The 12,575-nt window shown below is 31.3% G+C and overlaps 1 protein-coding gene across 3 annotated transcripts in view; it reads left to right on the top strand.

Moving 5' to 3' along the window:
• The window catches only part of LOC117116462, a 50,861-nt gene extending 38,305 nt beyond the window's left edge, over positions 1-12,556 (top strand). The window contains exons 1-3 of one of the 3 annotated variants that reach the window (XR_004446752.1): positions 4,309-4,466; positions 9,188-9,352; positions 12,343-12,363. Coding sequence is in view for 2 of the 3 variants with exons in the window: in XM_033260511.1 (XP_033116402.1) it covers positions 9,188-9,352; positions 12,343-12,468 (291 nt within the window). In the remaining variant the exon portion in view is untranslated. Of the gene's footprint in view, positions 1-4,308; positions 4,467-9,187; positions 9,353-12,342 lie in introns of those variants that run through there. The other 2 variants (XM_033260511.1, XM_033260512.1) reach the window with 2 other exon arrangements.
• The last annotated feature ends 19 nt before the right edge of the window (positions 12,557-12,575 follow it).

Genomic DNA, 12,575 nt, shown 5'->3' with positions numbered 1-12,575 from the left:
ACACAAATATTATATGATAATGTCACATCAAACCAAGGGAAAATTGCAGATACTTGTCACAAATTCTGATGGTGTGAATGGAGCTTAACAGCTATGAATGAACAATCCATAATAAGAATTTATGATTGGTTAATGAGAATCTGACTAAAATATACTGGTACTGTGTCAAAACTTTTTAAAGGATGACATTCGGCATTGTGGCATTCATTACTTACCCTATCAAAAACTTATTTGAAAAAAAGTAAAATGTAAATTTTTTGTTTCGTCTTGTATTTTCGACTTCGTAACAGCAATGAGTTGAGGTACATTGCAGTAATTAATTGATCAACAAATATAAAATTATTGAGTGGTTCGATCCTACCCTTTCTTTTTGATTTTCTTTTGCCTATATCTTTTACCTTTTAGGTAGGACTAAAAATGCAATGAAGTATTTGTCCAGTGCAGTGATTGTGTAGCAGTGCTCTAGCATTATTTGTAACAGGGTTGTTTTTGCATATATGACGGCAATGTTCTGTGCATTTTGTTTTGTATTTGCGTCAGTATACTTGGCCTAGTCTACACTGAAGTAGTGTTCAATGCATTGTCTGTTATTTGCCATGCCAAAAAAAATTAGTTTGGTGTAACCTAAATTCTGTCTCTTATACACATCTAGATGTGTATAAGAGACAGGTATTATACAGACAAATGACTATGGTATATCACATTTTTTGAGTGGATGGGTGGTTTAGGTTGACATGTGTGTATAGTAACACACAGTCGCAAATGCTTTTTTTTTTAGATCAAACAGTTAATACATTTATAGATAACTTCCACTGCAGCATAATTTTATTTCCCCGTAAAGTTCATTAACATACATATTCGCTTTCCTATGAACACATGAAAGGCAAAAGCGATTTACAATTTTAGACTTGTAAAGAATGTGTTGATTAAATATATGTACACGGACTGAATATATTTACAATGATATGGCGATTATATGCTCAATTGTGGCGGCCATCTTGCTTGCATTGTGTTTGTGAAAGGTAAAATGTTTTTATTGGTTCAACAAGCTGTGCATCGGGATTTTGAAAAGGGTCGCTGAGGCGTGAAGTCTTGTAAAAAGACTGGCTCAGTCACAACCTGGTGTTGTGAGAAATCTCACACAGTTTGGCCTCCAATAACAGGTCTGTCCTCAAAATATGAGCATAGGAAATTACGGAACTGCGTTTCAGTTATTCTAGCAGCAATGGTTCAATTACTTAATTCACGAAAAAACTGAACTGGAAAATTTCAGGAATTTTAGTTTCTTTTCATTGGACAATTTAGTTTAGTAACCTTGTGAACTATAAATTAAAAAAAAAAAAAAAAAATTTACCTACCAAATATTATACTAATGAAATGAAGATTCTTTTGCTGTATTTCGGTCATACTAAAGTAAATTAATTTAATGAATGATTAAAACTCTAATTTCTTTCACAGAAACTTGATTGAGTGAATAGGATTTAAGAGAGGTCATTCATTAAATGCATAGAGTATGGTGCACTTATTTTAAAAATATATACTACCGACCCCCGGGCATTCTGAACAATTGTTACCTTTATGGCGATGTGACAATTGTTGAAATGAGAATATTTAGAAATTTTTAAACCAGATTATAAAAAAAAAAAAAAAAATAGGAAAAATTTGTTTTTTTTGTTTGTTACAGTCTAAAGCTCTCAGTGTCCACACTGCAACTTCTTTCTGTCACAAATATTATATGATAATGTCACATCAAACCAAGGGAAAATTGCAGATACTTGTCACAAATTCTGATGGTGTGAATGGAGCTTAACAGCTATGAATGAACAATCCATAAGAAGAATTTATGATTGGTTAATGAGAATCTGAATAAAATATACGGGTACTGTGTCAAAACTTTTTAAAGGTTGACATTCAGAATTGTGGCATTCATTACTTACCCTATCAAAAACTTATTTGAAAAAAAGTAAAATGTAAATTTTTTGTTTCGTCTTGTATTTTCGACTTCGTAACAACAATGAGTTGAGGTACATTGCAGTAATTAATTGACCAACAAATATAAAATTATTGAGTGGTTCGATCCTACCCTTTCTTTTTGATTTTCTTTTGCCTATATCTTTTACCTTTTAGGTAGGACTAAAAATGCAATGAAGTATTTGTCCAGTGCAGTGATTGTGTAGCAGTGCTCTAGCATTATTTGTAACAGGGTTGTTTTTGCATATATGACGGCAATGTTCTGTGCATTTTGTTTTGTATTTGCGTCAGTATACTTGGCCTAGTCTACACTGAAGTAGTGTTCAATGCATTGTCTGTTATTTGCCATGCCAAAAAAAATTAGTTTGGTGTAACCTAAATTAAAGCCAAATGTTACTCTTGTTTTGTATTTATCTATGCTAAGCAATTGTTTGGCGTAGCAGAAATTCCTGCGCGCCGAAGTACTAAATAATCGGTTTTTGCATAGCCTACTCTATGCAGCAACGATGGTCTGTGCCAACATATCTGGGTCAGCTGCATTAGTGCTCTGTTTTAGCGCACTTGAACTAGAACACACAGACTTTCCAAGGCAAAACAATGTAACTTCAAAATAAAAGCAGTTACGTTGTTTTGCCATGGGATGGCCACACTGTATTTTGCCTTGTACACTTTGAACTAAAGCATGACAGGATAACTGCTTAAAATATAGGCCAACATTGTAAGAATAATCAGTCGGTTCTTATCCAGTATTTAGTAGGCAGATTGTGATTTGGTGTAAGTGCCAAGAACATTGATTTTTAGGAAAACCTGACTCCATGGCCATAGACCTTAAGCCTCTTGTAATAATTCTCCCGACTTCTTAATGTAATTACTACCGTATTGGAATTATTAATTGAGCACACAAAGATGACACTCCTGAGGTAAAAATCGCAGCTGTTTTTGTAGAAAAACTTAACCAGTCTCTTCGCTTTGTATGGAAACTGAACAATGCAAAATTATATATTTAATTGAAATTAACAGATTTTGCATTTTCATTAAAAGCAAAATGAGAGGATGGGAAAAAAAAATTGTTATCTTATTTAGCAAGTAGTTTTGCTAAAAACATGAAGATGGAGGAGAAAATAAAAATAAAATTTTATTGGTGAATGTAAACATTGTAGTAATGGGATGGTTAAATGCTTTAAATTTATATAATGAGGACAAAATATACACATTTTATTTTTGTAGATTTCAAGGCTGGGGTGGGCGTAATAAAAAAAAAATTTATTTGAAATCATCATTATTGGCGAGAAGCTTCACTAAACAAGGTATAAAAAAATTCTTTAGACTAAATACGTTTTGTTCAGGTTTTAAATTTGTTTTTTTCAATAACCAAATAATTGAGGTAGAAAATATGAAAATAAACTGATAAATGATGTTAACGTAATATTTCAGTGTTCACTGTGAATATGAAAGCAAACAAGAAATTTTAAATTAAAAACTATTTTGGGAATCTGATACTGGTGCTATATAATCTAATAATTTTCAATGGGCCGCCCTTATTCTGTTACTTATTGTAACAAGTGGATGATTCTTCGGATTATATGTATGCACACTGTATGTCATTTTACTAAGCTAATTGCCCACACTATCAAATATGGGCATATGACATTTATTTTTCACATTGTGGACAAGCTTTAAACAGTTACTTGGTGCTTGAAAAAATTATTTATTAAAATTGTTGGATATCTTTCAATGACTTTCACTTTTGCTTGTCCCAATATTTCTGAAATTGTCTGGAAAGTTGTTGCCTCAATTAGCTTTAAAAAAAAATGTTTTAAGGTAGTGCAAAATGTATTGTAACTAAAAAACTAAAATTTTTAACTTGTAGATTTTTCTCTCCTGATACCAAATTAAAAAAATTTGTAAAACCCCAATAGTGAGTTCAGCACCAAATAGAAGTTCGTAATAATAAATTGAGGGAAAAAAAATTCTTAGATATCGTGTTATGGAAATTGCAATGTTTTTATTTTCTATAGATCAATAAGATCTTATTTTTCCCATAATTATGCAAATCTGAAGGACATAGAATGTCTCAGCCATTGAATGGTTATTAAACTGGCAATAAAAAGAGGAATAATATGCAATAACAATAGGTTGTAGTTACTATGACTTTTTTAATGCTGAGTTGGTTCCAGTAGGCTTTGAAAACTCGTTACATATTCTAATCTCTGGCAGCTAGTGTTCTTATTCCATAGTATTATGTATAACAAAACAGTGTGTATTTCACTTTGGTACAAACAATTCCACTGGCTCTCAACACCTCCTTTGTGGGCATTGACGCTCAGTGAAGCATTTCGCTGGGAGTGGCCATGGGGGGAAAATCAATTTAGTTTACACCTTTCAGTCTCACTGGAAAACCACTCGTCCATGTATATGGATAGCCACAACTTTGAAAATTATGCCACAGTGGTTTAATCATTTTAGTTAATTGCGAACAATTCTAGCAACGGAACGTGAGTACTATATGTCAAATAGGACTTATTATTATATATAATTACCATATTTTTAAAAAATAGTTTTAATGTTATTTATCTTACCATGAGAAATACATTTTAAATGTATCTTGGTTTGCATGCCAAGTATCAATAATAATATCATTGAACTTTCAGTACAGTACCATGTGTAAAAAAATATGGTTTTTGAGGTAAAACCACTGGTTATTTCAACGTTTAGCTGACATTACTCTGACCATTAGAAGGAGAAATGAAATAAATTTAAATGTGGAGGAAATTTTAACTGTGGAGGAATATAGTTTGACCAAACATGCACAGAAAATCAGCTAAAATTCAAAGCTTAAATAATGCTCATTATAACTAATATAGTAATGTCATACTTAACTTTGAATTTGGCTCTCTGTTGCTATTGATAACATTTGTAGTAATTATATGTACCTAGAATACAATTATTAGGACTGTATCCCAATACTATATTTCTAAGCCTACCTTGTGAAATTACTTCAAACTCATCTAAGCAAGATAATTTAAACCAACGCACTGACACTATAACGGAGAATCATTAGCAAAACCATTTAATCAGGTCCTACAACCAATGAATAATAATAATTATAATATTTTTTTTTAAAGATTCAACAGTTATTATTGCTAAATACATGTAAATTTATTCATAAAATGTTTAATCATATCAGGTCAAGTAATTTATTGTTATTTTATGATGTTTGATGTGTACATAATGATAGTACATATGTGGTTTATATGTATTGAGTGATCACTGTGTGTTGGTGCATATATATAAATAGCCATAATAATGCTAAAAATACAAGTACTTCATATAGAACTTGCAAATTACCAACGATGTGATATCTAGATATACTTACTCATCATCAGTTAGAACTTGAAAATATATATCAGATTTGAAGAAGGAAATTGAAGCTCATTCAAACCCAAGGGAAGAACCGACGTCTTGCACGAAAATTTGATCATCACTCGTTCTGTGTGCATATCACACGACTCTACTAATTGATGTTTTTTAGTTAAATTAATATGAAGAATGCATATCGGAAATGGGAGTATACTGATAATTAGGGTTATGGCTTGGTGGTTGAGGTGCTTGCCTTAAAATCCTTAAATCATATGTCCAAATCCTGAGAATAACCACAATTTTTTTTTAGGGATAAAATATAAAAAAAAAAATAAATATAAATAAAATATATTTATATAAATTATACAAATTTATATAAATTATATTTATATAATATAAATGCAATACTTAGTAAAAAATGTATTATTTGAAGGCATTGAAAGATAATCATCATATATGATAGCACTATTAACACAAACGCTATTATTTTTATTTTTCAAGCACAGAGGTGGTATAAAATGTGCAGTTTTTTTATTCTATTATTAATAATATTATTATTATTACATACAATACCAGGGCCTCTCTTTTGTTCACATTAATAATACCCAGGTCGTCAGATCAAACATTTTATGCTTCATGGGGGATATTCAACTCCCCGGGGGAGCATCCATAATGATACCACAATCCATAGTGCATTTGAAAAAGCTAGGCCTACCCATCTCAAACCCTCAGGTATAGTTATTTGGTTTGAAGCCCAATGCTACTCACTTGTTCCACGTGCTCTACAACAGTTAAAATCGTGCATTGTTTGTATTAATAATACTCCCTATGACTCAACAGTTTCTAGGCTGAAATTCTAAAACAAATTTTAAAGCTGAAGTTGCTTTTGTTTCGTGGATTCCTTTCATGAATGAAAAGAAAAATGCTTTATAATTCTTAAGTACGCATTGCACTACACAAATACCATTAAATTAGTTAGGATAGAACCCCCATGTTAATGAGTGTCAGCTACTTTTATGAACAAACTTAGCAATCTAATATTTAATTTTCAGCGATGTTCAAACTTAAGTTTGACCTTACTAAGAAGTTCACTTGTCCTGTTTAGGGTAAAGTAGTTATTATCACTGCACTTTGGACCTGATAAAAATACCATTCTACTGATACAACCCAAGTCTAGCCTGTTAGATTTGAATTAATAATATGAACACACGAAGGTTTACTACTTAATAGCATTGGTAATCCCAACCATTTCCTGATTTTCTCACTTTCTAGAGGTTTTTTTTATATGTTCTCGTTAGAGTAACTACTGTATAAAAAAACTGTACACAGCAACATAGTAGTATACAGATGCTGTTAAAAAAATTTTCTCGGGCTAAAATTTTTCTTCAGATCTGATGTGTGATTATTGCAGGTTAGTAAATAGTATTATGTTACATAATTTATTACTTCTATCCGATTTAATAGGATTTTGATGTAGGCTTGCATAAAAATGTTGGGACTTCCCCAGAAACTGCATTTTCTCTGACTAATAACATAGATTAGTACTGTTAAGGTTTACTTTAAAATTAATTCATTATTGTGTAGTAGTGAACAGGACATTAATGTTTAAGAATGAAAATTTGTAGACACAAATGTTGACTAACTGGCAGAATATAGAACTAATTTTATACCTTGGATTACTCGATGAGTAATTTGAATCTTAAATAAAATAAAAAAATTGATATAATATTTATTAATAATTGTTGCGCAGGCAGTAAGGATACATGCGATGCCGCAGTGAAGTATATCTGTGCTCTGTGAATATGCACGCATACCCATGCCAAATATCTTTCTGAATGTTAGAAGCCTCTGTTTCCTTCTGTGGATATTACTTGGGACGTGTACTTGAGAATGCATCTCGCGTCTTGTGTAACATGTTGTCTCATATATATCGGGTGTTAGGCTAGGGAATGGAGCTGTTAATGAGTAATGAGAGAATAGTTGTAGTACATTACTGGATTTGAACCTCGGATTGTGGTATTGTAAGCCAAGCATCTTAAATGCTACGCTACAGAATAGATACATTTTTCAATAATAAATTCAAAATACGAAAAAATTTAGTCCAAGGGTCTTATTATTACTTGAAGAACCAATAAAACCAACAATAAAAACTAGCATGATTTTAGATGATATATATAAAAACAAAATAATTATATTTTATTTCATTGTTTGTTATAATTATATATTTTTGTTATTTAAATGTTATATTTAAATATGAAATTTGAAATCAGTAACCAAAATTAGTGAAACTGAATTTTGTATCATATTTCTCAGAACTAGTTTCGATACAATATGCTTTATAGAATGTAAATTAGTGTTGAATAATTGTGAAGGTATTTTTCTGCAGTTCAAATAGAAATCTATAGTGTTACAACCTAGTTTAAATTAGCTAAGCATATATGCATCGTTGAACCTGTTGTGTTCTATGTTTACTGCATATATTATTCAACCCTTGTTTCTATGCTTCCAAATACACTGTTGAAAAAAAATTGTATTGATCATGAGAAGGGCTTTGTATAAAGCTTCACTGATCAATGGCCGAAAATTAAATATTAAAATCTCATATTTAAATTAGGGCAATGCAAGCCTATAGAATGCCACATTTATAGATGGGTTGTATGCGTGTTAGATGCATGAGAGGCTGTGTGCATTATTCGACTATTGTTCCCAGGAACAGGTCAATATTTTGTAGCCTACTACGCTACATATTGTATTGATTATCAAACAACGCCACGCTAATAACAACCACAAGCGACGCTGATATTACAGCTCTATTCCTCGATTCTGCCGCAAATTCATCTTGTGATAAACTCGACGATAAAAATCATATAGTTATTAATCATGTCTGTATAACAACGACTAATTTATACAGAATACATTCCAAGTTAATTGGCCTTATTTTATCACACCATTTCCTCATTTATCATAATTAATTATACTTGTTATTATGTGGAGTAGATTTAGGCTTTGATAATAGTAAGTAAAATTTGTAGCCTGGTGGTCTGCCTGCCAAATCCAAGGTCTTGGGTTCAAATCGCGATACACCATGATTTAATTTTAACAAAAAAATAACCCCACCTCATATCTTGTTCCATTCTATAACTGGCGAATTTTTGGCTATGGGATGTAAAACATATAGCAAAAAATATACCATGTAATAATAATAATGCACTTGCCAACAGCGCTAGTAGAAAATAGAATTGAACCGTTGGAGACGGACAGAAAATTATATACAGCTAGGCGTACGTTACCGAAGTGATGAGATGATTAGCAAAGGTAGTCACTTACTCAGCCATTATATATACTTATTTATTCATGATTTGTCAAGTAGTGCGGAGAAAGTTATGAATGAAAGAAGACGATTACAAATAACCTTGATGTACCTTTTTGACTGGCTTTAGATTATAATTTGTATGGAGGCAGTCGACTCTTACACTAATAGGTCAAATAAATATGCAAAATACATCATTGTAAAATGAATAAATTAATATCTGATAGAAGACCTATAGTAAAATATCTTTTCTGCATATTAAAAAAAATATCTATGATCAAATTTAGATGTTTCTTTGAGTCAACTTTTCAGTAGATTCCAACCAAGGATCCTGGAATTCGAAGACAAGCACCTTAGCTAAAACATAGCTCTAGTAATTTATCAGAGGAATTACAATAAATAGTCGTAATATTTTTGATATGCATTCTCTTCTAAGAAATTTATCTTTAAAAAAAAAATTGATAAAATATCTGAAACATATTCCCCATGAATTTAAAATTAAAATTATTATTAAATGTTATGTTTCCTTTTTTTTTTTGGTAACAGAAGCATGCAGTGAAGTACCAACAGTGGCAGAGCTTCAAAAGTCAAAAGAGAGACTCGAAGCATCTCGTATTACAGAAGAAGATCGACCTTCAACACGAGTTGATCCAGGCAAATGACAAGCTACACTACAAACTACAGGAGGAAGACGATCAGAAACGAAAACAGGTGGGTAACCTTGAATGGCGTTTGTACTTTTTTCAAATAATTTCATTTTCAATACAAGGAAAAGAAACAAACAAAAATAGTAAGAAAAATCACAGATGTAACCCATCTCGATCCCTTGAACATTTCATTTACATTTTGACCACACTTTTTGTTGTGAATCGCAAGGAAGCATTTTTATGCCTTTTTGAGGTACAGTAATAAGCAAGTTGGCCGGAGCAGCAAACATGTATTGTACAACTTTAACAGGCAGTACACTGATTTCATGTGGTGGTTAGACTGAAACCAGGCTTCTAGCACCATGTAAAATCAGTGCAGTGTCTGGATAATGACAACTAGCTGGTGAATGAATGAAGCAAGTGACCTTTCAACTTATCCACCTTGGTATCCCTATAGTAGTATTAGATGAGGATGACTAAGTATTCCTGTACTGTTTAATATACCCCAAGCCTAAATATCCTTCCCTCTATACATCCCATCTCCAATCCCACTATAAAACCCAGACAGAAATGCTTGCATGAAAGGCAGTCTTTCTACTTTAACTGTTTTCACGTGGTTCATAGATTGTAACTAAGTTTCTAGCACCATATGAAATCAGTATAAGTATAGAGACCAACCAACAAACCACGAGTCCATTCCGAGTAAACCTGGCAAATGTCCAATTTTACAGAAGTATGTATGAAATCTAATAAACTCCAATATTATCTTTTCTTAATACTATAATAATTCAAAGTATTGACAAGAAGTATATGGCCATTTTTTTTGTCCTGTACAAGCCTTGGTATTCAGTGAAGAAAGGTCTATTGAAGTTTTAGATTGGGAGTAAAATATACCAGAAAATTTGGAATTTTTTCAAAACGGTTGCACTTTCAGTTTTGTCATTCTCTCACTATACCTCCAACAAGACTTTATAATTGGAAAATTTTTATTAAATTAACAAAGGTGAAAGAAAAACAAATTCTGGAATTCAGCACTGATATCTAAGACTAGTATTTACCCCCCAGGTCCATCTTTACTCTCAACATAAATTGTCAACTATGAATAGTGAATTACATTTTTTATGAGTTACATTGTAAATTTTTTAAATAGATTTTTATCATACTACATAAAGAAACAAAAAGTTTAGCATAGTTGTTACATGATCACATTTTTTCTGTCAGACTCATTAGGAAATATTTGAACAGATTTTAAAATATAAAATTTAAATTTTTAGAAATGGATTGGTTAAATACTGTGTAGTACTAAATCACCTACAGCAGAAAATAGATCAGATTTTGTTTGGTAGCATACATACTTATTTGAAGAAACAAACCAAGTTTGATCTTGTCATGTTTTATAGTGTATCATTGTTGCAGACATATCTGAACAAACATTCCCTGTCTCTTGGAATATGGACAAAAATTTCTTTAATGTACAATGTACAAAACTTTCCGGTTAAAATCCTTATAATCAATCGTAGAGGTTGATTTTTGAACATTTTACTTTCAATTAAAATGAAACTGTACAATAACGCATTTCCAAGGTAAGAATATTGTTTGGCTATCTTTTAAAGTGTACTGTGAATCACTAAACTTTCTTCCCAGCAAAACTAACCACATAATGAAGTGTTTAATCCACAATGCCAAGTACAAGTTCTCCGGTTGTGTGTCTTTAGAAAACCAACAAAAAGAATTCCAACAATTAGCTTCCTGCATTAGATTTTTACCATGTCGTTTCCTCTCTATAGGGCTATTAATTTATGGATTGCAAAACACCAGTAGATATGCTCAACTCCTAATATAAAGTATGCCACTGAACTATGGTATATTTGGTTGATAGAGTCATGGATGGAATATCTATTAGTATACTATAGTAATTTCTAGAGCGTATTTGCATACAAGGTTACGAATATGTGAGCTCGCTGAGTAATATTATGTGCAGTTGATGGTACTGTATGTAGTGTATCAATACATATGTACCGGTATATCGCATAGTGAACATACAATGTTATATATATGATAGGCGTATTAATAATAAAACAGTATATTGTACTTTATAAAACATATTAAATGTGTACATTCTATAATAAATGTATAACTGTTGCACTAGTATAGGAATATACATGTAAATCACATAGTGAACATACATATGTATAAATATATGGATAATAAAACAGCATATTACATTATATATAAATTATATTAAAAGGGTAGTTTATATAATAATTATAAAGTTTATCTGTTCTCATTTTAATACCAAAGTACTTGTAGTTATGTTGAAATGGAAATGTTGGAAATCAACTTATTCATAGTTTATTTTCTTTATTCCCTTTGATAATGTTTAAAAATAAATATAAGAACTTTTGTTAAATTATTGGAATACAATATTAATACTAATATAATAACCAAATACATTATGACTAGGTAAAGTCGTAAAATTAAACCTCACTTTTTATGTATTTCTAACAAATCAAAATATAAAATATATATGCTCATGGATTAAGTTTTAATTCCCACCACCCCCCCCTTTTTTTTTTACAAAAAATCTATTTACATCTGAAGAGACTGCATCAATACTAAATGTGTGCACATGAAACTAACTTTAAAACAACTTATGTTCAGATAATTAATGGCAGACGTGTACTCCTGAAACATTGAAATGTGTACTAGTTTGGATCATGCAGGGTTTAGTAAATATGCACTGTTGTTTGTGGATTGTCCGACATATGATATTTTCCAGAAAAAAAAAATAGTTGTTTTAAGCCAGTTTCACACCAAGCAAATTTATTCACGCAAAGTCTTGGTTCATGCGTATTCACATTTCTATCAGTTTTTCACTTCATTGAAATCAGTAGTTTGAACGGTTTCTACTTTTTGCGAAGCCAAAAAATTCGCAACCAACCACAGCTCAGAAAGTGAACTGACATTTTCAATTCTCGCAAATAAATTTGCCTAGTGGAAAACCAGCTTTATTTATTCTCCAAAACAGTAACACAATGTATTTGCTTCCTACAGTTGAGAGATGCTATGAATAAAGAAAAAGCCCTGAAGCAGGAAAGGCTCATGGACACGTGTCGTCAGTCACTAGGTAAGGGTTCACCTGAAAGTTTACACGCCGATTCAAAAATTCTGAGTCAATAAGGTCTTACCCAAAATCTCGAAAATAATAGGTGTATATTGGGTTTTTTTCTTTTTTTGCAAAAGAGAAGTCCCAAATACATGTATAATGTTTAATTTTAGGCTTGTTA

This window comes from Anneissia japonica, unplaced genomic scaffold (assembly GCF_011630105.1).
Source record: "Anneissia japonica isolate Jap-2015-1 unplaced genomic scaffold, ASM1163010v1 scaffold263_len647688_cov178, whole genome shotgun sequence".
Taxonomy (NCBI): domain Eukaryota; kingdom Metazoa; phylum Echinodermata; class Crinoidea; order Comatulida; family Comatulidae; genus Anneissia; species Anneissia japonica.
Note: the sequence above shows the minus strand (reverse complement) of the source record. Positions and strands in the feature narration are given on the sequence as shown.